Consider the following 26,621-nt stretch of genomic DNA (forward strand, 5'->3'; position numbering starts at 1 on the left):
GTTCCCTCATTGCGAGAAGCAAAGCTACAGGGAACCAGGCAGAGGGCCTTCTCGGTAGTGGCACCCGCCCTGTGGAACACCCTCCCATCAGATGTCAAAACGATAAATAACTACCTGACATTTAGAAGACATCTTAAGGCAGCCCTGTTCAGGGAAGTTTTTAATCTGTGATATTTTACTGTATTTTTGGTTTCTATGGAAGCCGCCCAGAGTGGCTGGGGAAACCCAGCCAGATGGGCGTTGTACAAATAATAAATTATTATTATTATTATTATTATTATTATTATTATTATTATTATTATTATCAATCATGGATTCTGTTTCATGCAAAAGGGCAGAATGATACATTTCTGTCATGCACTCTGGGATAGCTCAGCTGGTAGAGCATGAGATCCTGTATCTCAGGGTCATGGCTTTGAGTCCCACATTGGGCGAAAGATTCCTGCATTCCAGGAGGTTGGACTAGATGACTCCTATGGTCCCTTCCTGCTCTATAGTTCTATGACTCTATGACCTGAGCCATCTTCCTGTGGTCAGGTTGTTTACCTCATCTTAAACACCTGTCAGGTGAGATCACTGGATGGCCTGTTCTATCCTGACATTGTTTTCCCCCTGAAGTGTTGTATTGACTTCATGGCTATAGTTCTTCTTCCCAAAATCTGCTTTGTGGACCTATTTTGGCTGGGCAAAAGGCCTCAAACAAATCAACCAGCATGGGCCAACTGCAACAAAAGAGAAGATTTCAGTGTTCCCAGGGAAATACTTGAGTGTGCAGAAAAACAACAATATTAGCTTCTAAAATTAGTTGATACGTTTTATCCCTGCCACACACAGGGGTGTAGTGTTGGGGGTGCGATAGGGGTGCCCTGCACTAGGTGCCACCACTGAAAGGGTGACAAATTCTGGGCAGCTCTCACCGCAGGGCCTGCAGTGCGCCCGAGCCACGCATCTTTCCTGGGAGAGACACAGTGTCTCGGGTGTGCGCAGGCTCCGCTGCTGAAAAGGTCTGCCTGCTGATTCCCCCTCAGCTGTAGGGTGGCTGAGGGGGAGGAGGCAGGCAGACTCCTCGGAGCCCCACAGGCGGCTGGCCTCGCCCCCCCCCCGGGCACCCAGCCAGCTTACTCCGCTACTGGCCACATATACCCCACCCGGAAGTCTGGGGGCTGCATGGGACTGCAACCTTGGCACCCCAAAGGTAACAAAGAAGCAAGGCACACATCCTCAGCAGGGTAGGATGCCAATAGACTGGAGGCAAGTGAAGATTTTGTGGCAGGTCCCCACTTGTATTGGAGCCTAGTTAGAAACTGTTCCTTCTGACAGCAGGACTGTATGCATTAGCTTCTTCTAGGAATAACACACAGCAAACTAGTGTGGCATAGTGGTTAATGAGTTGGACTAAGACCTGGGAGACCAGGTTCAAATATCCACTCATCCATCATGCTAGGTGGGCAACTTTGGGACAGTCGCCATCTCTTAGACTAAGCTACCTCACAGAGATAAAATGAACAATGAGAACCATGAAAGGCGTCTTGACCTCCTTGGAGGAAAAATGGAGTATAAATATAATCAAGAATTGGCTCAAAAAGTGTACCGATTTGAATTTCTCATCCATCTTTAGTCCACACTGCTTGTCTCAGACTCTGTTGCTGCTTCTCAGCAGTGGTATCAGTCTTCTTGGCCAGTTGCACTTCCTCTAGGAAGTACAACATTAATTATGGTGCTTCTTCTGCTTCTAGCCCATTCCTCTTGCAGGACAAGACTTGGCATGGAGCACTGGAGCAAGCACTTGAGCCAAGAACTTCCTGCTGAAGATTAAGCCACTTGAAAATTAATTGAGTTAATTGTTCCCTCAGCTGCTATTTGGTCTGCAGGAAAGGCCTCTTATGCTTAGCTTTTCTGCTTATTTGCATGCTATGAATGGATGAAACACATAAGAATTTGGATTTGATATCCTGCCTTTCACTCCCCTTAAGGAATCTCAAAGCTGCTAACAATCTCCTTTCCCTTCCTCCCCCACAACAAACACTCTGTGAGGTGAGTGAGGCTGAGAGACATCAGAGAAGTGTGACTAGCCCAAGGTCACCCAGCAGCTGCATGTGGAGGAGCGGGGAAGCGAACCCGGTTCACCAGATTACGAGTCCACCGCTCTTAACCACTACACCACACTGGCTCTCAAAAGGGGGTAGGGCTTGGGATTGGGCTAAATTAAATTGTGCTGGTTGGGGGAGGTACTGAGTGCAGGACGCTATAAAGTTCATGTTTAAATTACTGCCTTTGAAGCATACTACAATGAATTTTCAGAATAATAATAAAAAAGCATTTTGAGGAGTTATTTCACCTATGAGAAATCGGCATGAGATTTTTGTTTTCTCCCTGCAATTCGCTTCAGTTTTTTGTTGTTCTTTTGTTTTGCATCATGTTTTGGATCCAGTTCCTTGAGCAACAGATGATGCTGTCGACCAAATGGGAAATGCTACAGCAACGCCATAGGCGCCTTTGACTGGACTTAACCATCCAGGGGTCCTTTAACTTTAGGGACAAGGGTGGCACTGTGGTCTAAACCACTGAGCCTCTTGGGTTTGCTGATCAGAAGGTCGGCGGTTCTAATCCCCGTGATGGGGTGAGCTCCCGTTGCTCAGTCCCAGCTCCTGCCAACCTAGCAGTTCGAAAGCACGCCAAAAAGTGCAAGCAGATAAATAGGTACCTCTCTGGTGGGAAGGCAAACAGCGTTTCCATGCGCTGCTCTGGTTTTGAGTTTCCGTTGCACCAGAAGCAGCTTAGTCATGCTGGCCACATGACCCAGAAAAACTGTCTGCGGACAAACACCGGCTTCCTCAGACAGTAAAGTGAGATGAACGCCACAACCCCAGAGTCGTCTGCAACTGGACTTAACTGTCAGGGGTCCTTTACCTTTTTACAGCAATATAGTCTGCAAAGTGTGAGCCTTCAAAGTACTGAATCGCTTTTTGCAGTCTTCTGCCCAAAACTTGAGGATGGAACTAAGCGGGGTGCAAGGACAGAAGGGACTGCTGTTATCAGAACCCCAGCTACTGCAAGTGGTTGTGGAACACCCAGCTACAAGGTTGAAGGATATAGTTAAAAAGGAACAAGCACTTTGGAAATTGCCTCAGACAATTGGAAAACTGGAGGTTATGCAAAACAATGGATAGCGTCTTGCTCTGAAGCTGCAATTTGTGGAGATATCTCAGGTGGCCTAGAAAACTCTGGGGGCATCTTCTATTGCTTGGCAATTCAGAGATATAGCTCTGGAAGGGTAGCGTGTTGCTCCAGATGGATTACCTGCTCTAGTGGTAGCACAGGTAGATCAGCACCTTGTGGGAGTGAAGAGTATGCTTCTCCCATTTTTGTAAGAGAGCGTTTTTGTAGAAGTAGTGGATATGACACTAGAGGTAAAGAGAGCTCTGAGATATGTGTAGCTCTAGAAGTTCAGGTTGCAGCTCCAAAGACAAGAGATACAATTGTATGCATGAGGAATGTAATTACACAGGTGGCGCTGTGGGTTAAACCACAGAGCCTAGGGCCTTTGCCAATCAGAAGGTTGGCGGTTCGAATCCCCGCGATGGGGTGAGCTCCCGTTGCTCGGTCCCTGCTCCTGCCAAACTAGCAGTTTGAAAGCACATCAAGTGTAAGTAGATAAATATGTACCACTCCGGTGGGAAGGTAAACAGCGTTTCTGTGCGCTGCTCTGGTTCGCCAGAAGCGGCTTAGTCATGCTGGCCACATGACCTGGAAGCTGTACGCTGGCTCCCTCGGCCAATAAAGCGAGATGAGCACTGCAACCCCAGAGTCGTCCGTGACTGGTCCTAACGGTCAGGGGTCCCTTTACCCTTTACATTTATGGATGTTTAAAGTCGCATGATATTGCTTTAAATGTATCATACAGATGGTTTCTATTGCACTATTGCATCAAGAATATGTGGCAGAATACACCCACAAGAAAATACATCCGTCTGGAGAAGCCTGAAGTATATGGCAGACTGTACTCTTCTGAGTAACCATAAGAATATTCTATTCATCCAGCAAAAAATATTTCCTCTGTAGGTGTGTTTTTCTTCCCCCCGCCCACCTTCATAGATTCCTGTTCTTGAAATCTTTAGTAGCCCTAAGCAGTTGTCAAATTACAAGAGGCATATATTTAATGGAGCAAATTGCATCTTAGATGGAAAAGGATCCTCCCTGCAGAAGGTGGTGAGGCTGGCATTCCTCATGAACCCAATAAAATTAATGAATGCCTAAGTGAGGGGATTAACAAGGCAGATGAGTCTGGTCTAACTTTGCCACAGACACAGGGCTCAATAAATGCTGCCCGTTCTGTCTCAGAGGCAGACATGCCTTTCAAATGAAAGGGAGTTGGTTGCTGGATCAAGGCTGGAACAGAATCCCAGGGAGGTCCTTCCTCTTCTTGCCCCACAGTCATCAGACTTGGTGGCACCTCCTGAACAGGGCATGGTGATCTTTGGACGTGTCAGCTGGTCCAGAGGAATGTGATGAACAAGTGAATAGCCCAAGTGTATGGCCCCCTACAGACACCCACAAACCCACACACCCAAAATCAAAACAACCATCTCCTCCCACAAAGACATTAAAACTTTGTGCCGGTTTAACCATTTTTGAATGAGTTACTTAGAAGGAGATGTCTGATCGTGCAAGTATAGCTGTCTAGATCCAAATGCCAGAGGCAGGTGCTTTTATTCCAGCCTCACGGAATCCCCTTTTCTTCATTCTGTGGAACTGTGTGAACATAACAACACCAACCACATTTATACCCTGCCTTTTCTCCGAAGCATTCAGGGAGGCATACATGACTCTCTCCCTGTCCCTTTTATCTGTGAGGTATGTTAGCCTGAAAGCAGTGGTGTAGCGTGGGGGGTGCAGGGGGGCCGGCCGCACCGGGCGCAACATCTGGGGGTTAGGGTTAGGGGGCGCAAATCCACGGGTTAGGGGGCGCAAATTACTTGCCTTGCCCCGGGTGCTGACAACCCACGTTACGCCACTGCTCCCAGGTGACTTGTAGGTTCACACACACGCACGCACACGTTTCTGCACGCGCACCCTCTCTTGCAAGACCTGCGCTGCCTCTGGGTCAGGCCAGGACTGGCGCGGTGCGGTGGCCGAAGGCATCATCCCGAACAGTGGCGTAGCGTGGGGGGTGCCAGGGGTGCCAGCCGCACCGGGCGCAACATCTGGGGGGGCGCACTCGCTGCCTCCGGACTCGCCGAAGAGCCTCCGGCGCAGGCTGTAGCAGAGCCCCATGTCTCGCGGAACCGACGAGCTGTGCGCGCACCCGGGCTGAAGGCGCCCGGCAGGCAGCGGCTCTCAGCGCTCCGCTCGCCGCGGAGGACGCACCAGGCAGCCCCTCCTCACAGCCCCGCCTCCGCCGCTGCTGCTGCAGCTGCTGGGCCATTTTGCATTTTCCTCGCCTCTCTGCCCCCCCCCCCTCCTCCGGGCAAGCGGCGTGGTTTGGGTGGCAGCGCCAGCGGCAACTCGCCTCAGATCGGCAGGTTAGGGGGGGCGCAAATTACTTGCCTTGCCCCGGGTACTGACAACTCACGCTACGCTGCTGCCTGAAAGAGAGTCCCCAGTCTACCCATTCATGACTGTGTGGGAATTTGAACTCTATCTCTGAGATCTTAGTCCAGCAGTCTAACCACTACACTGGCTTTCATATCCTTTCTTTCCCTCCATTCCCTTCTCAGGAAAATGACTGTCCACCCCTTGACCATATACAATAAGATGGACGAAAGCATTAAGTGGCAAGAGAGATTTTCATTTATTGCCTTCATAGATGTTTGCACTTTACAAGCTGGTTTCCATCTGCCATCTGTATAAAAAGGTAAAGGACCCCTGACCGTTAAGTCCAGTCGAGGACGACTCTGGGGTTGCGGCGCTCATCTCGCTTTAGTGGCCAAGGGAGCCAGCGTTTGTCCACAGACAGCTTCCAGGTCATGTGGCCAGCATGACTAGGCCACTTCTGGCGAACCAGAGCAGGGCACGGAAACAGCGTTTAGCTTCCCGCCAGAGCGGTACCTATTTATCTACTTGCACTTTGATGTGCTAGGTTGGCAAGAGCAATGACTGAGCAAAGGGAGCTCACCCCATCATGGGGATTCGAACCACTGACCTTCTGATCGGCAAGCCTTAGGCTTTGTGGTTTAGACCACAGCGCCACCCGCGTCCCTTGCCATCTGTGTACAACAGCACTTATTTCCATGCAAGCTGCTTGTCTCAGAAATACTGATGGTATTTCTCATTTAAGTCAGCAAATGACTCACTTGCTGGGTTGATGCTTTCTTCAGCTTCACCACTGCAGGTTGCTTGCCTGGTTTCATATTTACTCAAAGGTCCAGACCTTAACTAGCATTCCAGTCCTGAAAAGTAGCTGAGTGACCAAGAACTGCTAGAGGCTGGGCTATTCCAAATTAAAAAAATGATTATGAGGCATGTGAACCACAGCACTCGCTGTCCTTGCTGAGCGAGAGGCAGGAGAACCAGTGGCTTCTTACTGACAGATATACAGCTGCTGGCATTTTGCCACACATGAAGAAATATGTTAAATCCAGAACGACAAATCAACATACTACAATGCAGGCAGTTTTTCAGGCCTTGATGAGGAGAATGGAACTGCTACTGCGGGGGCTCTCTCCACTAACTCCCCTGCAAGATCATCTGGTGTACAGACTACCTCAGAAGGTGCTGGACTCTGGAAGTTTTAAAGCAGAAGTGAGTGAACATCTGCCATGGGTGCTTTAGTTGAGATTCCTGCATTGCAAAGATTTAGTTGAGATTCCTACATTGTTGGGTTCAATGACCCATACAATTCTATGGTTCTATGATTCTGCTGTATGCATGGGTGGGTGTAAATGCTGCTGGTGCGATTCCTGCCAGCAGGATCTAGCGTAATGCCTCAAAATGGAGCAATGGGGGGGGCAGGATAGAGTTTGCCTGGGTCTACTGGATCATGAGCCGGCCCCACTGCCATCACATGACAGCATTTCTGATGGTTTGTTGTTCTTCAGTTCTATGAATTTGTGCCTGGATGATGCTAATGGTTCTCTTCATTTCTTGTTGCTTGCATTAATTGTGTCTCTACAACAACACCATCCCAGTACAGTGGAACCTCTACTTACCACCGTAATCTGTTCCGGCGACCCGTCCTTTAGGCGAAATGGGTTGCTGGTAGAAGCGCCGTTGTGCACATGTGCAGATGGCGGCAGCCGCTTCTGCGCATGCGCAAATGGCAGAAGCTGCTTCTACGCGTGCACGAATCACAGCAAACCCGATATTTACTTCCGGGTTTGCTCAAGTGGAGGTGGTCGTAAGTAGAGGTTCTACTGTACAGTGATACCTTTGTTTACAACCACAATCCGTTCTGGAGGTCCGGCTGTAAACCAATTCAGGTTGTAACCCAAGGCGTGCTTTCGCCAATGGGGCCTCCCAAAAAGGGGGGTTTGTAATCCCCCCCAAATGGGTTGTAATCCAAAAAAAGGGACACACACTTCCGGGTTTGACGGGGTTGCAATCCAAAATGGTTGCAAACCAGGTACCACTGTATTAGAAACATCTTCTGAACAGATAAGGGCGATAGTAACAACAAACAATCATGCTTCAGCTTTTATATTGTATTCCCCCCCAAAAAAACCAGGCATTATTGCAATAATCATTACAACAACACTGTAAGCTATACAGAAGCAAGGAGAAGAGTGTGTTCATGTTTTCATAATTTTTCAGCCAACCAGCTGGCTCCACTCACTGATCTGTTCAGGCTATAAATAATAAAAGGGTAGATGTGCCAGCTGCGCATGTTAAAGGCACAATCATTTGATTTAAAATGGAATGGCTTTTTGAGATGTGTCAATAATAATGAGCAACGAAAATAGTAGGCATGAGAAGTAGTCTTGATTTACGCCCCCCCCCATGTAATCCTGATTATGTCAGAGGTGGGCAACCTGGGTGCATTATAGTCATAGCTGGACTCCAACTCTCATCAGCTGTAGTCCAGCAAGAACTGGAGGGTCTCAGGTTACCCATACCTGTTACATATCTTAGAGAGGACTTTTACACCTCGTTTTTTATAATTTTAGTTCTGAATTTCAAAAGTTTGCAAAACGATACATACATTCCAAATACACATCCGTTTCACATTTGACTTCCCCTCCATGGTTTCCCTTGTAATTTCTAAATTTGTTGCATATCCTAAATATTCTGTCTTTTCCAAATTGCAAATAAGTTTTCAACTGCTGTTCTTCATTCAAATCCTACCTGCATTTTTACATGTTTACAATAATTCTTTCAATATTCCACAAAAGGTTTCCACTCCGCCTTAAAGTCTGCCTCTTCTTGATCTTCTTTGCTAATTCAGCGTATTCCATCAGTTTTAACTGCCACACTTCTTTAGTAGGTATTGCCTGATTTTGCCATTTTTGTGCATTTAAGTGCCAGCCTCCGCAGTGTGGCGCCCAGTGCCAGTCACGCTTTGTTGCGTTTGTTGACTGAACTAAAAAGTTTCGTGAGCCTATTTATTTATTTATTTATTTATTGTGAAACTCACATTTTGTCTTTTTGTCACACACACACACACACACCTCAGTGATGACACCCGGAGCAGCCCACACCCACCGCAGCCCCTTTCCTTCGCTGCTGCATGGAAGATGGGGCAGGATGGTGGCATCTGCATGAGGCAAATTGCAAAGGGCCTTCCTGAAGCCATTTAGCTTGAGCCTAATTTCCTTATGGAAAACAGATTAATTAGATAACACAACATCATCATCCAGCTGCTTGCAAGCCAAGCGACTTCTCCCCATTTCAGATTACTTCATTGGCATAAGGTTCTCTTTCTTTGATGTCTCCCTTTGTATGCATGTTGAAAAATGCATTTCATTTTCCATTTATGACTTCCAAGTCAACCCGTCCCATGGATTAAACTGATTGCTACCTTGAGGCCAAGCCCATCTTATTGAAGGTATATAAAGCCTCAACTTCCAGTGGACATGTGAAAAGGGGTTCCATTCTCTTCCCCTCTCTCTGGGACCTCTGGTTGCAGCTCACCTTTGCTTCGATAATCTCTGTCCCATCTCTGAATAAGCCATCATGAGCCGGCAGTGCTTCAGTTCCCGGTCCCTTAATGGAAGACGGCTATCATCTGGCTCGGCCATCAGCAGTGGATTTAGGGGTGGCAACAGTCTGTCTTCCATCTGCTACACTGGAGCAGGCAGATGTGGTGGCTACAGCAGTATAAGCCACTATAATATCGGCCGTAGCAGAAGACTTTCTGGCGGAAGCCTTGGTGGATATGGAGGAAGTTCTGGTGGATACAGTGCAGGCTTTAGGGACTTCAGTGGTTTGGGCTATGGTCCTGGGCCACTGGGCTATGGTTTTGGGCATGTAGGTTATGGTGCTGGCATTGGCAGGCCTGGAGGCTTCAGTAGTCGAAGTGCAGGGGCCTATGGCACAGCTGGAGGAGTCGGCAGCCAAAGCCTTGGAGGCTACGGTGGCGATGGAAGTGGTAGCTGCAGATATGGTGGCTTCAGCAGCCGAAGTTTTGGTGGTGTTTGTGGCAGAGGCTATAGGACAGTTGGCTTTGGCAGCCCAAGTCTGGGTGGTGGTGTGTATGGCAGCAGAAGGATTAGTTGTGGCCGTCCTGTTTGTGGGGGTTTGGGCTATGAGCCCATTGGCCGTTTTGGTGACTGCAGGGGGATCCAGTCGGTCAGGGTCAATACAAACCTCTTGAGGCCCCTTTGCATACAGGTTGATCCAGAGATCTCTAGAGTGAAGGTGGAGGAGCGAGAGCAAATCAAATGCCTCAATGACAAGTTTGCCTGCTTCATCGATAAGGTGAGATTGTATGGTGAGCTTGCTCTGGTGCATTCTGTTTGAGTTAGCCTCTTGTGAAGAGATAAAGAGATGTCTTACTTTTCAAAGAGCTTCTAGTAGTTTTTGTGTCTGGGATTAAGTGGGGAGATGCAAGGATGTGTCACCATTTGGACTGCATGCTTAGTTTCCGAGTTACTCAAATTATGATTATATTTCTCCTTGCCTTTTAAAAAAATGAAATAAAACTGACTAATCAACTATGTTTATTTAAGGTAAAGGTAAAGGGACCCCTGACCATTAGGTCCAGTCGTGACTGACTCTGGGGTTGCAGCGCTCATCTCGCTTTATTGGCCAAGGGAGCCGGCGTTTGTCCGCAGACAGCTTCCGGGTCATGTGGCCAGCATGAGTAAGCCGCTTCTGGCGAACCAGAGCAGCACACGGAAACGCTGTTTACCTTCCCGCCGTTTACCTTCCCGCCTATTTATCTACTTGCACTTTGTGCTTTCGAACTGCTAGGTTGGCAGGAGCAGGGACCGAGCAACGGGAGCTCACCCCGTCACGGGGATTCGAACTGCCGACCTTCTGATCGGCAAGTCCTAGGCTCTGTGGTTTAACCCACAGTGCCACCTGCTAATCAAAATGTTTATTTAAATATTAATTATTTAAATAGCTTTGCATATAACTAAAAAATACAGGGCAAATATCCTTTTAGAGCATTAAAGGGCTGTGAGATAATGTCCACACTACAGAACCAAAACAGCCCTTATTAACAAAAGTGATTCTAATGCCTCCAGACTGATTAAAATTGGCCTGCATTGGTTATTTTATTTCTTTTTTAAGATGTATATTGTGTATGGTGTTGGAATGGGTCACAACAAACAAGATAAAGAGATAAAAGAGTTTAAAACAAAAATCCAGCAAAAGTAATAGTCCTTCAGTCTGGACATACTATTATAAAAGGTCTGCAAGAAGAAAGCAAGCTTTTATTGGGTGCCAAAATATATACAAAGCAGAAGCCAGACAGAGCTCAGAGGGGAGAATATTCCACAGGTGGGTGCTACTGGGCAAGACTGCATGGGGAATGGCATTCCTTCAGGCACTCAGACCCCGAGTCATTTAGGCTTTTGCATATTGTACTGGTGACTAATAGGCATCTAGCACTAATATTTAAGAACTGGTGTCATAAGATCCCTTGCAAATGTGCCTGATGATCATCTGGCTGCTGCATTTAGAACTAGTTATAATTTCCAGACCGTCTACATGGGTAGGCCCTTGTAGAATGCATTTCAGTAATCCAACTGTGAGATTACCAGGGCATGGATAAAATAGGCTAGAATCCTAGTGCGATACCCTGCAGAACCAAACTGTGCAGATTCCTGAAATCCTGACCAGTAGCCTCTTGGAGACTGCGTGAAAAGAGGCAAGTTGCATCACAGCACTCAGCAGTGGCCAACACAACTCATGGCCAGAATGAGCAATAGGGAGTTTAGCTGTGAGTTGTGCCACGTTGCTGGATGCTCTGCATCCTCCAACTTCTTTCCTATGGTCTATGGACGCAGGTGGCACTGTTGTCTAAACCACAGAGCCTAGGGCTTGTTGATCAGAAGGTCGGCGGTTCAAATCCCCATGATGGGGTGAGCTCCTGTTGCTCGGTCCCTGCTCCTGCCAACCTAGCAGTTCGAAAGCACGTCAAAGTGCAAGTAGATAAATAGGTACTGCTCTGGTGGGAAGGTAAACAACGTTTCTGTGTGCTGCTTTGGTTTCGCCAGAAGCAGCTTAGTCATGCTGGCCACATGACCCAGAAAAACTGTCTGCAGACAAATGCCAGCTCCCTCGGCCACTAAAGCGAGATAAGCACCGCAACCCCAGAGTCATTCACGACTGGACTTAACTGTCAGGGCCCCTTTACCTTTTTACCAAGCAGGGCCTCCTTCTCCAGCTGCTTTAAAGCAAGAGGTCCATGGAAGCAAATAAATCCCTCTGGGTTTTCACATGCATTGAGTGTGTGGGTGCAAATGGCTGCCCCCTTTTCTTGGCTGCTCTAACTTATGGAGTCTCAAAATTTCAGTAGCGCCCTGCGCATTGCCAAAAATCAGTGACTCCCACCTCTCGTCTTCCATTCTACATGACAGCACTGCCTGCAGCGCCCCCAAGGCTCTGTGCCCAGTGCCACCAAACTGGTCATGCTCTCCTAAATCTGCCTCGGACAAACCTCACCCAACCCAGTATTGTCTTTGTAAACAGACAACAGCTCTCTAGAGGTTCAGACAGGGGAGACTCCCAGCCCTATTGGGAGGTGCTGGGAAAATGAACCTGGGACCTTCTGTACCACTGCCCTGTGGCCCTTCCCCAATTCTATTTAAGCAGAAATGGACTGAACTCTTTCAGACCCTTTGGAATTTTAACTTGAAGATCATTGTGTGTGTGTGTGTGTGTGTGTGTGTGTGTGTGTGTAATATTAAACTACTTATATTCCACTGTGTGTATTTTGATGTTTCCTTTGGATGAATTTGAACTGGGAACTGAATGTGAACCAAACTAGTTTCTTTAGTAAAGCGAGAAATGTGAACTGGAATTATTTATCATTTATTTTTCAAAATTGATTTTCCAAGCTCTGGTTCTGTGTGGCTTGCTCCCAGGCCAAACCTTAACTTGATTAACAATTAAATTGATTATAACTGCACGCTTAGATAAAACTTGCTTGGGAGTAAGCCCCATTCAACACAGGAGGGCAAACTGTCGATTCTGAGTCAATAAACATAGGATTGCACTATAAGGCTTGCAGCTCTGTCTATTTGCAAACCATTCTTTTTTCCAATGGCAGATTTAAATGCTCTTGTTCTATAATTTGTCACTGTATACTTAAAAGTAGTCATTTCTTCTCCAATAGCATTCCCTAAGCAATTACAGCTGTACTGCATAGTATACTATCCATCAACCCAGTTCCTGGGAATCACACGTGGGAGAATGGTGTTACCCACAAGGTAGTGCTTGCGGGTTTCCCACAGGCATCTGGCTAGCTACTGTGAGAACAGAACAATGGAATACAATGGGCCTTTGGCTTGATCCAGCAGAGCTCGTTATGTTCCTAGATAATTGTGGGTTCACTCTGTTTCTTCATTGTCAACTCAACTCTTCCGTTTGCTTTAGAAATGGTTCTGGCAAAAAACCCCAACCCACTGGATTCAAGAACTGAGGAGGAGATTTTTCTCCACCTCATAGGAAGACCTAATAGGTTCCTATGTTTAGTAGACTATCACCATGGCTCCATTTTAATTGCAGGTGAGGCACTTGGAGCAGCAAAACAAGCTTTTGGAAACCAAATGGAATTGCCTGCAGCAACAGGGGCCTGTTGAGAAGAAAACCATTGACCACCTGTTTGAGAACTACATCGCAACCCTGAGGAGGCAGCTGGATCTTTTGCTGAATGAGCGGGAGCAGCTGCAATGTGAGCAAGCTAAATTCCAGGATGTGGTCGAAGAGTACAAATGCAGGTAAATGGTGGGCTGTCTCCCCCCAAAAAGGTCTGGTTTAAGAAATGAATAAGGGGCCTGTTTCTCCTGGGATGCTGTGTCCTCTAACCATTTGTGATGGTTCTAAGACACAGCTATCGGCAATTTGAGAAGAATAACGCTGGCCCACCTTAGAGGGCTATTGTAAAGATTATGGTGGTAGTGTGACTAAAATGTTTGGACACTTGAAGTGTGCTTTATAAAACATGTGCTAAGTGTTACCTTTATGTTATTTTCATTCTGAGTTCTACGAGGTAGATTCAGTGGAGAAATATTGCCTGGTTCAATATGATGAACATGCTCGCCCTTCTTTCACCCTGTGCTTCTCAGCCATGCTGAGTCTCAAGCCAGAATCTCCCCAATGCAAGTCCAGCCTTCTGTCCATGCCCAGACAGTGGCTCCCAGACACTTTGCAGTAGAGCTGATTCTCAGGAACCTTTGTATCTCCTTCTGTTCTCCACTGCAAGGTATGAAGAAGAAATCAACCGGCGTATGGCTGCGGAAAATGAATTTGTGTTGCTGAAAAAGGTGAGTCAAATTGGTCTCGAAGAATGGAAAAGGCAATGAATTAAAATGTTCAAAGAGTTGGAGGCATGGCATGGTCATCACACTTTGCCCAGCTTGAGAAGCACCCCCCAAAGCATCTTCTAAGCACAGTGCTGGAAAAAGATCTTTCTTTTTATCCATCCATATTCTTCTTACTAGGTACCTTATAATAGGCCTATCTTTGTGTGCATCTTGTCTATATTATAGCAGAAGTAGGGAACTAATGGCCTTCCAGATTTTGATAGACTCAGCCCCACCATTGGCTCCAGCCAGGTGGATGGTGGAATTTGTAGTCTGGCAACATCTAGAAGGTTGTGTGTACCCTATACCCTTTAAAAATTTTTTTTAGAAAGGCCCGATAAAATCATAGTATACATACGTATGCAATGCTACAGTGATTTTTTTTCTTTTAATCTATGAGTCGAAAGCATGTAAAGTGCAAGTAGATAAATAGGTACCGCTCCGGCAGGAAGGTAAACAGCATTTCCGTTCACTGCTCTGGTTTGCCAGAAGCAGCTTAGTCATGTTGGCCACATGATCCGGAAAAACTGTCTGCGGTCAAATGCTGGCTCCCTCGGCCTATAGAGTGAGATGAGCGCCACAACCCCAGAGTTGTCCGCAACTGGACCTAATGGTCAGGGGTACCTTTACCTTTTTTAGAATCAAGCAAATATCGATGGATGTCAGGTTACAGGCAGTAAATCTGTGGGGTTCACTCTGTGGCAGCTACAGTGGATTGCAGGAAGTGACATGGTGCAATTCTAAACATCTCTATTCAGAAGAAAGTCCCATTGAGTGCAGTAGTGAGAGCCACTTCAAATGCATGGAAATATACCAATATGGGAAGCACAGTCCCATAAGTATATATTGTTTTAAAAGTTCTGGGAAGCTGCACATTGACAGAAAGGTGCCCTTCCTCTGACTGTGCCACTACTCTCTCTCAACTCCACTTGAGACAAGTAGATAACACAAGAATGGTTGATTTAATTATCTGCCATATTAAAGCTCAGGTCTTTCTTGACTGAAAGTATGGAGACCTCCTCTCCTCTCCTCTCCTCTCTTTCTTAAGCAAGCCTTGTTGTCACTGAATTACAAGAGAAGTATTTATTGTGTCTTGTCTTTCAGGATGTGGATTGTGCTTACACCGGCAAAGTGGAGCTGGAGGTGAAAGTGGAAGCTCTAAGACAGGAGCTGGAGTTCCTCAGATGTGTCCATGAAGCAGTAAGTATTTCTCATGGTTTATTTTGGATCTCTGTTTTCTTAACTTAAATTCATTTTTTCACATTTCTGCAGCAATTCGCGATTTTTGAAATAAGAAAAACAAATCCTCATGAAATTTTGCCTGCAGTTTAGCATGAATATCCCCTAATAAACACATTTTATATGAAGTTTTCACCAATGTACATTTTTTTTAAAGCAATGTCCCCTAAAATAAAGCAATTTTCCCCCAGCATATCCATTCTTGTGAACATTGGTTGGAGAACTGCATTGTAAAATTTGATAGATCCACCTTTAAATGTGAGCCCAATCAACAATTTCCCCATGCCAATTTCCAAGGCAACCAGAAGACAGCTTTAGATAGTTCATCCATCTCTACAGCTAATGAAGTAGTGTCTGCTGTTAATACTGGATACAGCAGCAAGCTTTAAAAGTATAAACTAATCATCATCCACATTAAAATTATTACCTTGCCCTTCACCATCAGGTACCTGGGTGGGTTACAACACTTTAAAAGTCAGAACTAAAACCATTTAAAAGGTGTTACAGTCACAAGAATAGAGTGGCCACATGGAACAGCCGAAACTGTCTCCCTCCAGTATGGACAATTGATGACCTGCTAAAAAAACAACACCAATTATGTTTTCTTTTCAGGAAATAGAAAGCTTACAGACAACAACAGCTGACACCAACGTTGTTGTGTCTATGGACAACAACCGAGAGCTGGACATGGAGGGGATCATTAACTCTGTGAGGTGTCAGTATGAGGAGATTGTACAGAGGAGCAAGGATGAGGTCAATGCTCTTTATGAAACTAAGGTAAACATGATATAGGCCTGTCTGCAACAGAGAGAAGCAAATGCCATTGACGGTTACCACTGTTTTAGATAGCTGAATCCACAGAGGCAAAAATAAAGTCACCCTTTCTCTCTGATTTTAGTTCAAAGATCTGCAGTCCACCTATGGGCATCACTGTGACGCTTTGGCTAAGGGCCGCCATGAAATCCAGGACCTGACTCGCCTTATCCAGCGACTCAAGGCTGATATGGAAAACGCCAAGAAACAGGTGAGAGAGGTGAAGTCGAACAGGAGACGTTTGAGCAGCAGAAATCATTTTCCTGGTCTTGATGTACACCAGGGATAGTCAGTGAGGAGCCTTCCAGGTGCTTTTTGTCAATGGGAGATGTAGTCCATCAGGGATGGTAGGCGCCAACAGCACCTGGAGGGCACCCCATTTGCCACCCCCAGATTCACACTGAGCTTTGTGCTCACTATTCAGAACTGAAAGAAACATTTTGTATTTATTCGAAAATGGGAGGCAAAAGAAAGAAAATTCCCGGTCCTGCTGTAATAAAAGTTAAGGCATTAATGCTGTCTTAGCTTGCTAGATTCATTGGTTTATATTCTACTCATTCCAAAACCTGAAACCTCATTGATAATTAAAAAAACCCACCTGCTCATACATAATTTCCATTCCTGTTTCTACCAGCTGCCTTCCTTTCTGATTCCCCCCTCCGAGAAGTCATCTGATTTTCCCACCACCACCCTACGTTTCCCCTTTCCTGCCCCAGCTGTTTCCTTCACACCATAGAGTTTAGACACATCTGGCTGCTGCTCATTTATTAATTTCTAATGATTAGCCTGGACTAATCTGAATCAGAAGAATCACATACGGCCCCAGAATCTGGGGCTGCATGCATACCATACTCTTAAAGCGCATTCTGCTGCCCTCCCCCAATAATCCTGGGACCTGCAAATTACCCCTCAGAAACTATAATTCTTAGCATCCTTAAGAAACTACATTTCTCAGGATTCTTGGGTGTGTGTGTGCTTTGAATGTGCTTCAAAAGTATGGAGTGCATGTAGTCTGTGACTATCTACTTAGACTGGGCCAGGAGGCAGAGTAGGTGCAGATCTTTCTCCTACCCATTGAATGTTATTACACTAAGGATGACCTTTCAAGCCCTAAACGGCCTCGGCCCAGTATACCTGAAGGAGCGTCTCCACTCCCATCGTTCTGCCTGGACACTGAGGTCCAGCTCCGAGAGCCTTCTGGTGGTTCCCTCACTGTGAGAAGCGACGGAACAGGGAACCAGGCAGAGGCCTTCTTGGTAGTGGCGCCCGCCCTGTGGAATGCCCTCCCATCAGATGTCAAAGAAATAAACAACTATCTAATGTTTAGAAGACCTCTGAAGGCTGCCCTGTTTAGGGAAGCTTTTAATGACTGATGTTTTAATGTATTTATAATCTTTTGTTACTGGGACACGGGTGGCGCTGTGGGTTAAACCACAGAGCCTAGGACTTGCTGGTCAGAAGGTCGGCGGTTCAAATCCACGCGACGGGGTGAGCTCCTGTTGCTCGGTCCCTGCTCCTGCCAACCTAGCAGTTCGAAAGAATGTCAAAGTGCAAGTAGATAAATAGGTACCACTCCAGTGGGAAGGTAAACGGCCTTTCCGTGCGCTGCTCTGGTTCTCCAGAAGCGGTTTAGTCATGCTGGCCACATGACCCGGAAGCTGTACGCTGGCTCCCTTCGCCAATAAAGCGAGATGAGCGCTGCAACCCCAGAGTCGGTCACAACTGGACCTAATGGTCAGGGGTCCCTTTACCTTTACCTAATCTTTTGTTGGAAGCTGCCCAGAGTGGCTAGGGAAACCCAGCCATATGGGTGGGGTATAAATAATAAATTATTATTATTATTATTATTATTATTATTATTATTATTATTATTATATTTATTTATTTATTATTCATGGAACAACTCTTTTCTCTCTTTATCTGTGCCTTTTGAAGATTGATGTACTACAGACAGCTATCGCTGACAATGAGCAGCGTGGCGACTGTGCCCTGAAGGATGCCAAGGCAAAACTTGCGGAGGTGGAGAATGCCCTGCAGTGCTCTAAGGATGAACTTGCCCGTCTGCTAAGGGATTACCAGGATTTGTTGAATGTCAAGATGGCTTTGGACATCGAGATTGCTATGTATAGGTCACTTCTGGAAGGAGAAGAGAGCAGGTGGGTGGGAAAAAAATTAGCGCCCATGCAATACTCATACATCCTTGCTGGAACGTTGCTTATATTGCTCTTTGGAATGTAAATATAGAGATTTTGATGAACAACCTAAAATCAACAATAGTATTGCATTGATAAAACGAATACAGAATAAATGAATAGATCAGATTACTACATCATAGAAGGATCATTCCTCAGGGAGAGCTTGGGTTAAGATGCTGAATTAATCATCTGGAATCCAGGAAGAAATCCTGCTATCAAGTTATCTCAATAATGTGTGGTTGATTCTTCACTATTACTAAGTTTTGAAACGTGGCCAAATAATATATGATATGATTGAACCTAGTAAGCTTACACAAAAATCTTGCCTTTCAGTTATTCACTATTCCTCAAAGTCACGTTTCAAAAGTGAGATTAGGAAATATTAAAGAAAATTTGAAAATAATTTGAATTCTGAAATATTGGGGAGGTTAACATTTTTACTACTGCTGCTGCTATTATTAAATCCACAATTACTACAGCATTGTGGCACTCTTGGAATATTAACATTTTCTTCTCTTTTCTCAACAGGATATGTAGTTCTACTCCAGTTAACATAGGTAAGTAACTTTAAAGCTATATATTATTGCATTTGGACGCGGGTGGTGCTGTGGTCTAAACCACAGAGCCCAGGGCTCGCTGATCAGAAGGTCGGTGGTTCAAATCCCCACGGCGGGGTGAGCGCCTGTTGTTCGGTCTCTGCTCCTGCCAACCTAGCAGTTCAAAAGCACGTCAAAGTGCAAGTAGATAAATAGGTACCACTCCGGCGGGAAGGTAAACGGCATTTCCACGCGCTGCTCTGGTTCAGCAGAAGCGGCTTAGTCATGATGGCCACATGACCTGGAAGCTGTCTGCAGACAAACACCAGCTCCCTTGGCTTATAGAGCGAGATGAGCGCTGCAACCCCAGAGTCGTCCGCGACTGGACCTAATGGTCAGGGGTGCCTTTACCTTTATTATTGCATTGAAAAATGCTATTCATTTCACTGAGAGGCCTTAGATGTGTGTGTCTGAGTAACTGTTTCTTTTCCTCTACTCTTGTAGCTGTGTTGGGTTGCTCCAACATCTCTCCAGGTGGTGGAGCTGCATATGGTGGTACCTTGGGAGGAGGTGGTGGATTTGGAAGGAGATGTGTCTATGGACTTGGATCAGAAGGACAAAGTGCCAGCGGCGGTGGAGGATTCAGTTCCAGAAGTGGAAGGCTGAACTACAGAGCTGGATTTAGCTCTAGGAGTGGAGGGTACGTTTCGAGATGCACAATGAGCTCTGGATTTGGGCAGTGCAATACCAGTAGTGTGTCTCCCTGTGGACCTAGGGATTGTGGCTTAGGGTCCCTAGGAAGTGGAGGCTTTAGTTCTAGGAGCAGAGGATATAGTTCCAGAAGCGGGGGTTGCAGCTCAAGTGGACCATGCATTTCCTCAGCTGGTGGAGGCTACACCACTGAGAGCACAGGAGGCTGTGGAGTGACCCACACCTCTGAGTGTTCAAGCGGTGGCTACGCCACTGGCGCCACTTCTTCCACTAATGCCGGATGCAGCAGTGGAGACGTGAGACGCAACTCTGGGAGTGGATGTCGAACAGGGTATGGAGGAAGCTGCTCCATCATCAGATAAAGTTCAGGCCCAGAATATTGTTTGAGGGGCAGTGGGGGATGTTTCTGTTTGCTGAGGAAAACAATATACTATTATCCATCACTGCAATTTGTGTTAAAAACGAGGGAGATCTTGGCATTAGGGAATTCCCTTTTTTTGGCCTTTTAACTCCCCCCACCCCTCCCAAAGTCATAATATATGTTGGTCCAGAACACCTTGATTCTGAACATCACTACAGAAGTGATGGGTTTTTGCTACATGATGGGTTTTGCCATAGGGATGAGAAGGGTGTCAGAGAGGGCAACCTCACTGAGAAACCCCCACCATTTCATTCATTGCATTGTATCCAACTAAGTTACAATCAGAGTAGACCCATTTAAATTAATGGACCTAAGTTAGTCATGTGTCCACTAGCTTCAGTGGGTCTCCTCTGAGAAGGGCTAACTTTGGTTACAACCCATGATTCTTAACAACCTCTTGCCTCATGATATGGCGCCATCCTTTCATGAAGATTTCTGCACCTAGTAATGTTCGCTGTTTGCTGGGTGACTTAAAGTAGTCAATAATATTCATACTGAAGCCCAGAATCCTAGGGAAGACACTTTGGGTGGATTCCAGCATCATGCTCTGGTGAATGTCCCACCAGCACAAGCATTGCAACTTGCCAGGTGGAATGGTCCTCTCTCTTTGCCCCTTGTGGAGAACCTTCTGGAGGTTCTCCCAATGCCCTCCAAGCCAGTTTCAGGGGTGCCAGGGGGCATGAGGGGAGAGAAAAAGGTGAAAAGCCCTTTTGCATGAGGGGTGGCCCTCACACACGGCTTGTGCTGATGGGACTCATTAGGTGAATCCCACACTATGTCAAGGGCATTGTAGGAAATTAAAATGGCTGATCTTCAGGCTCAGTCACGTAGTATGAGGTGCTGGAATCCCAGCAGCTATATGAGGACACTATGGGTTGTATTCAACCAACCCTGACTTGGGTAGATCCATCAAAATCAGTGGCCAAGACTAACTGGGGCCCCATCTGCGCTATGCATTTAAAGCAGTATCATGCCACTTAAAAAGTCATTACTTCTCCAAAGAATTCTGGAAACTGTAGTTTGTTGAGGGTGCTTGGGAGATCCCATTCCCCTCACAGAGTGACAGCCCCCAGAGGTCCCTGGGAAGAGAGACTGGTGGATAAACCACTCTGGGAACTGTAGCTTTGTGAAGGGAATAGGGCTCATCTAGCAACTCTTGGCACCCTTGACAAAATATTCTTCCCTTGATTTTTTTTAAAGAGAAACCAAAACTGTTTAAAGTGATGTAATACTGCTTTAAATGTATGACACATGTTTCATGTGCATTCGTTTTATGGGTCTGCCTTGAGTAAAAGTTACTTGAACGCAACCCTGTGTTTCTAATGCTAGCCTTTGTGAACAGGTTCAGAAACTTAATCTAACAATTTTTGGAGGTAGTTTAATTGACCTGTGAGATGGTGGAGGTTGATTCCTCCCATTATAGCATTTATTACTCAATGGGTCAGAGAAAACCATTTTAGGTCCATTACATTAGATGAGGGGTAGGGAACCTCTGGTCATCCAGATGTTTTTGAATTATACTGACTGGGGTTGGTGGGAGTTGGAAGCCAACAGCATCTGGAGGGCCACATGTTCCTCATCCCTGCATCCCACAGAACATCTGTGTTTCTTTGATCATATGTGCACTATGCTTGCATCAAAGTTATATTTGCTTAATTATGAAGTCTCAGAAAGAGGCCTGGGAATTATTGTTTGGTGAAGATGCTGTCTGTTCCTAGCTCAGATAACTACAGCTTCCAATTATTCATGGGAAAGCAAATACTGTTATATATTCTTTTTTGTAGTTCCCAGTGGAAATAACACTTCTCTCCTCATTGCTACTGGTGGGAACACATTTAATAGTTATTCCCATTTTCCAGAGATCCCAGGGGATTGTCATTCTGTGAGAAGGAGCTAGAATATTCTATAACAGAAAACGTTCAGTACCCCACTAAACTATCACTCCCAAAATCCTTGGGGTAGCTGTTAAAGGTTCAAAAAACCAACACATATTTCTCATGTAAATATGGCTTCATCTCTCTGCTGTGTAACTGTATCTTCTGAGGTTAAATAAGGATCACTTGATAAATCTCTTTGTAGTAACTTGAACAAAGAGTACTAATGGCTTACACTTCTTATTTTCCACTCAATATACATGAAAGAAAAGCTTTGTGATTATTATGCATATATGTGATTACTATCACACTGCCTGTCTGCCACTTATCAAACAGCTCTCCCCTTTTCTTTGTCTGGCAAATAAACAGTATCTGTAAATGTTCTTGTGTCAGATGATTATTTTTAATATGAGGCGGTTCAAGGTAGGGATTGGGGATAGATTTGATTCTGTTCACGTTTAAAAGCGAACCTACCTATTTTACAATTTTAAAATTTCTGAAACAATGTGTGAACAAAAATGCATCCATCCTTCAAAATCTACACTTTTCTGAATTTTGCAATGCATATATTAGAGTAAAGTGTGCATAGAAATGCAGATATTAATGAAATACATTATATTAGGGAGAACTGCTTTGCAAATATGTATGTATTAGGCATACAACAAGTATAGACTAAAACGCTGATGAATTCTCAAACTGGCCATCTGTAGCTTATGGTCAACCTGTAAAACAGGGGTAGTCAATGTCCTCCAGCTGCTGTTGGATTCAAAGTCCCATCAGCCCAAGCCACTACATTCAGTGGGTCAGAGACAATGGGAGTTGTTGTCTAACAATATCTGGAGGATGGCAGATTGGCTGCCCTTGCTTAAAGATTCCAAGTGTTCACCAATGGCCATATAAACCAGGCTTCCACAACCTCGGCCCTCCAGATGTTTTGAAACTACAATTCCCAGCATCCCTGACCACTGGTCCTGCTAGCTAGGCATCATGGGAGTTGTAGGCCAAAAACATCTGGAGGGCAGAGGTTGAGGAAGCCTGATCTAAACTGTAGGATACAGCAATATTATCACAACTGCCCAGAAACTGAACACATTTATTGAAAGTTGGATTCCTTTGTTTGGAATGATAGTTATAGGTGGAATATTATGCTTCGAAATAACATTGCTTCATTTATAATTTTGATTGGAAAGTTATATGACCTTGAATTTGATTTTTTTTAAAATCCACTTTTTTCTACCTGTTCAAAACTCGATTGCAAAAAGAGATTTCTTTAGGAGAAGAGTAATCATTGACCCTTCTGCACCACACGTTAAGAAGGATGCAGATCAGGTGTGCACTCACCTACAGCCCTCCAGCTGTTGCTACAGCTGTCGTCCTGCCATACCATTGGCCAGGCTGAGGGAGTTGGAGATCTAATTTGTTTCCCTGCGCCAAACTCTGGTTCACTGAAGCTGTCATTTGCACCTGCACAATGGCTGCCTGAAATGTACACACCTTAGCTTAACTACGGCTTCCGTTTTCAAATCGGATGGAAGCTGGTTCGAGGGGAGAGCACCTTAAACAGGGGCATTTCTTAAGAAGCTACAGGACACCTATTGATTGTGGCTAATATGATGTCTACTCAGCTTCAAAAACCAGCCATGGGAGGGCGCTGGAACCACTGTAAGTGGTAATGTGTACACATTATTCTCCTGCCCCAAAGGATGGGACTGGAATTAATAGACTTATGTTACAGAAGGGTAGATTTCAACTGAACATTTTTAAAAAAACGTCTTTACTGTTTACAGTAGGTTGGTGTTTCCTGCTTGGCAGGGGGTTGGACTCGATGGCCCTTGTGGTCTCTTCCAATTCTATGATTCTATGATTCTATGATTCTATGATTCTATGACATTGGAACCGATTAGCAGGGTTGGTAGTCTCCTGCTTGTTGGAGGTTTTCAAGCAGAAGGTGGACAACCACCTTAGATCTTGGTTTCCTGCATCAAGCAGGGAGTTGATCTATATGGCTTACAAGGAACCCCACAGCAGCTCTACAGTTCTATGGCAGTGACAGTTGATAAGATCCTTGCTAGTGATCCCTCTAGTCCAGCATCCTGAGCTCACAGTGGCCAATCAGAGGCCTGTCCTGTGGGAAGCCCAAAAGCAGAACCAGAGTGAGACAACACTCCCCCCTACACACACACAAACACTTGTGTTTCCCACCAGCTAGCATACAGAGTCATGCCGTCTCTGACAGTGGTGGGAGAACACAGCCATTGTGCAAGTATTCACACCAGTGACCGGATTACGGTGACAATAGTGGTGGGCTTTTTCACAAGAAATATAAACAAACAAACAAGCCAACAAAAGTCCAGGCACGCCAGCAAAATATTAGAATATGTATTGGGTAGCACCACCTAGTGGGAAAGGACTGGCAGACAGTTTTTGTAAGGATTAGATTTAGAATAATTTTAGAGGAAGCATTCTTCTTCACTGCCAAAAGGTTGGATTTGAATTTGCTTTCTCTCCTGCCCCCCCCCATCATTTTCAGTTATGGATATTCGTGGATGGATGGGCTTTCTGGGGGAAGGGAAAATAAAATGTAAAGTATTGGCTTGGAGAAGAAGTCTCCATTTAATTTCCTTGAAATCCATCAACAACAAAAATGTGAGAGTGATGGGCAAAAACCTACAGCTTGTTTTGGAATGGGTCTGCTTAAAGCAAATAGTACTGAAGAATGCTCGATGCACATTTGAACACAAGCCATTTTTGTTTGGCATCATGCCAAATCAAGTGCCAATGAGCCCCCGGTGAGGAACTCAGGAGACAATGGGGCTTAGAGACTTTGCTCCAGCTGAAGCTGAACCTGACATCAAGGTCTTCCTGCTGCAATAGCTTCCCCCTTTCCTCAAATTTGCTAAGGCAGGGGGGCAGCAGTGCAGAGGTCTCATTGCAACTGTAGGTCCATCTGTGTCCATTGACAATGGGAAATATGGGGAGTACATTTCAAACAGGTAGATTGAAAGATCTGTTGATAGAATAATCCTATTTACTGCCATTTCTATTAAAAAAATAAGGACTGTTTACAACAGATAGGAAAATGCAACACATGACAACAAAAAGAACAACAGTGAACTAAAACCTACAAAAGAAAATATAAAAAACCAAAATATAATAGAAAAAACTGACAGATTACTGGTTGCAGATGGCATCCACCTGAGAGTTCCCAAAGAACTCAGTTGCAAAATTGCTGATCTAACAAAAATGCCTTTCTCAGGTGAGCCTCCATACCTGAAGACCAGAAAGTGTCCAAGGTAGCACACATTTTTTAAAGGATCTGGGGTATGTTCTGGAAATTTCAGGCCAATCAGCTTAACGTCTGCCCCAGAAAAACTGGTGGGAAGTATTGTTAAAATAACAATGCATAAAGAAGAACAAGCCTATCTAAAGCAGAACCAGCATGGCTTCTGCAAAAAAAAAAGTTGTGCCTTGTGAACCTATAAAAGTTATTTGAGAATGTCTCCAAGTAGATAAAGAGGTGGTCTGGTTGACATAATGCACTTCAGGGATGTCTGAGCTGAACTCTGAGCTCTGTCTTTGGAGGGAGGGGCATGAAATCTGAATTTTACCACATTGCTAGGCTTGATCCATTTCCATTTGCATGAGAGGGGAAAAGGTGCTTGAGTTTCTTGTTTATAATAATGGGTTGCTGTGCTATTTTATATACATACTCACCAGGGAGGAAGAATCAAGGCTTTGCATCGCCCCCGCCCTGTCCTAGAGATGGATTGCGCTATATGGGTTTCATATCCCGCAGTGTCACTCACCTGGAGGTTAAGTTTCTGTCAATGGAATAAAGATTAAAGCAATTTTCAATTCTCTCTTCTGCAGTCACTCACCCCCGATACACCTCAATCCTCTGGACCAGATTTAGGGGGGGCTGCAAGGTGGAGGGGGTGATAAAAATGGCTTCTCTCCTTGTTCTGCTGATAGACATCTTACCAGCTGAGTGAGATCACTGGGTATTATCCAGTGTTCTTTAAAAGTATCCCTTGAAACTGAATTACTAGCATGTCATTTGTCCTGCATTGTTCAAGAATCTGTAGTCTCCTACGTAAAACTGCAAAAATCACAGGTTGGGATAAAGAGTAGAAGCAAAGGTGTTTGTCTTATTTGTTCCACTTGTTTGCCCCTCGCATGCATGTAATAACTACATAATTGTATACCTTGCCAGAAAACAGAACAAGTTGTGAAATTTCTTCCTCTGGTTGTTCTTAGTGACTGGAGCAGCATACCTGAAAGGTGGTTTATACCTCAGTGCAGGATGTTGACAGATATGTGCAGTCCCTCAACAGTGTTGATTTTATAGTATGTGCTGACTGTTTTCACACATGAGTCTGTCAGCTGTAATAATGCTCAGATTAGCATCTGTTGCATCAGTGAGAGAAGAGATGGTTTTTGGCTTCTGGCTATTCCATAGTGGTAAGAAGCTTCATTTTAATAATAATAATAATAATAATAATAATAATAAGGTAGAATGCAAAGATGAAAAGTGAACCCCATATGTAAGAAGTAGAGCTACATTTCTAACATCAAAGAAATACATGCTTCTGGTTCTACAGGTTTTAATTCCCAACACCTTTGACAGATTCTGAGCAGAGCAGACATACTTGATGGAACTCCACTGGAGGGCACTTTGAAATCATGCTGCTCTGCTCTGCCTCCTCCTCTGAACACAAGAATATCCCTGCCAGATTAGACCAATGGACCATGTAGTCCAACAGCCTTGTCCCACAGTGGCCAACCAGATATCTACGAGAAGCCTATAAGCAAAGTATGAGTGCAACAATGCTCTTGCCCACTGCTATTTTTCTAGAAAAAGAGGTGCCAAAACTCACCATGAAACACCTCCCTCGTCCTCTTAGAATGGCAATGGAGCCCAC

The 26,621-nt window shown here is 45.2% G+C and overlaps 1 protein-coding gene across 1 annotated transcript; it reads left to right on the forward strand.

Annotated features, from left to right (window-relative positions):
- Positions 1–9,108: 9,108 nt before the first annotated feature.
- On the forward strand, positions 9,109–22,082 carry LOC310700890 (keratin, type II cytoskeletal cochleal-like; the record flags this gene model as incomplete). The annotated part of the gene is made up of 9 exons (XM_083490844.1): positions 9,109–9,852; positions 13,114–13,325; positions 13,811–13,871; positions 15,015–15,110; positions 15,762–15,926; positions 16,048–16,173; positions 17,898–18,118; positions 18,686–18,714; positions 19,198–22,082. 9 exons carry the CDS (start codon positions 9,109–9,111, stop codon positions 19,764–19,766), a joined length of 2,223 nt encoding a protein of 740 aa, XP_083346970.1. The 3' UTR covers positions 19,767–22,082.
- Between the last annotated feature and the right edge of the window lie 4,539 nt (positions 22,083–26,621).

Source organism: Podarcis liolepis, assembly GCF_965112155.1.
Source record: "Podarcis liolepis genome assembly, chromosome: 2".
Lineage (NCBI taxonomy): Eukaryota > Metazoa > Chordata > Lepidosauria > Squamata > Lacertidae > Podarcis > Podarcis liolepis.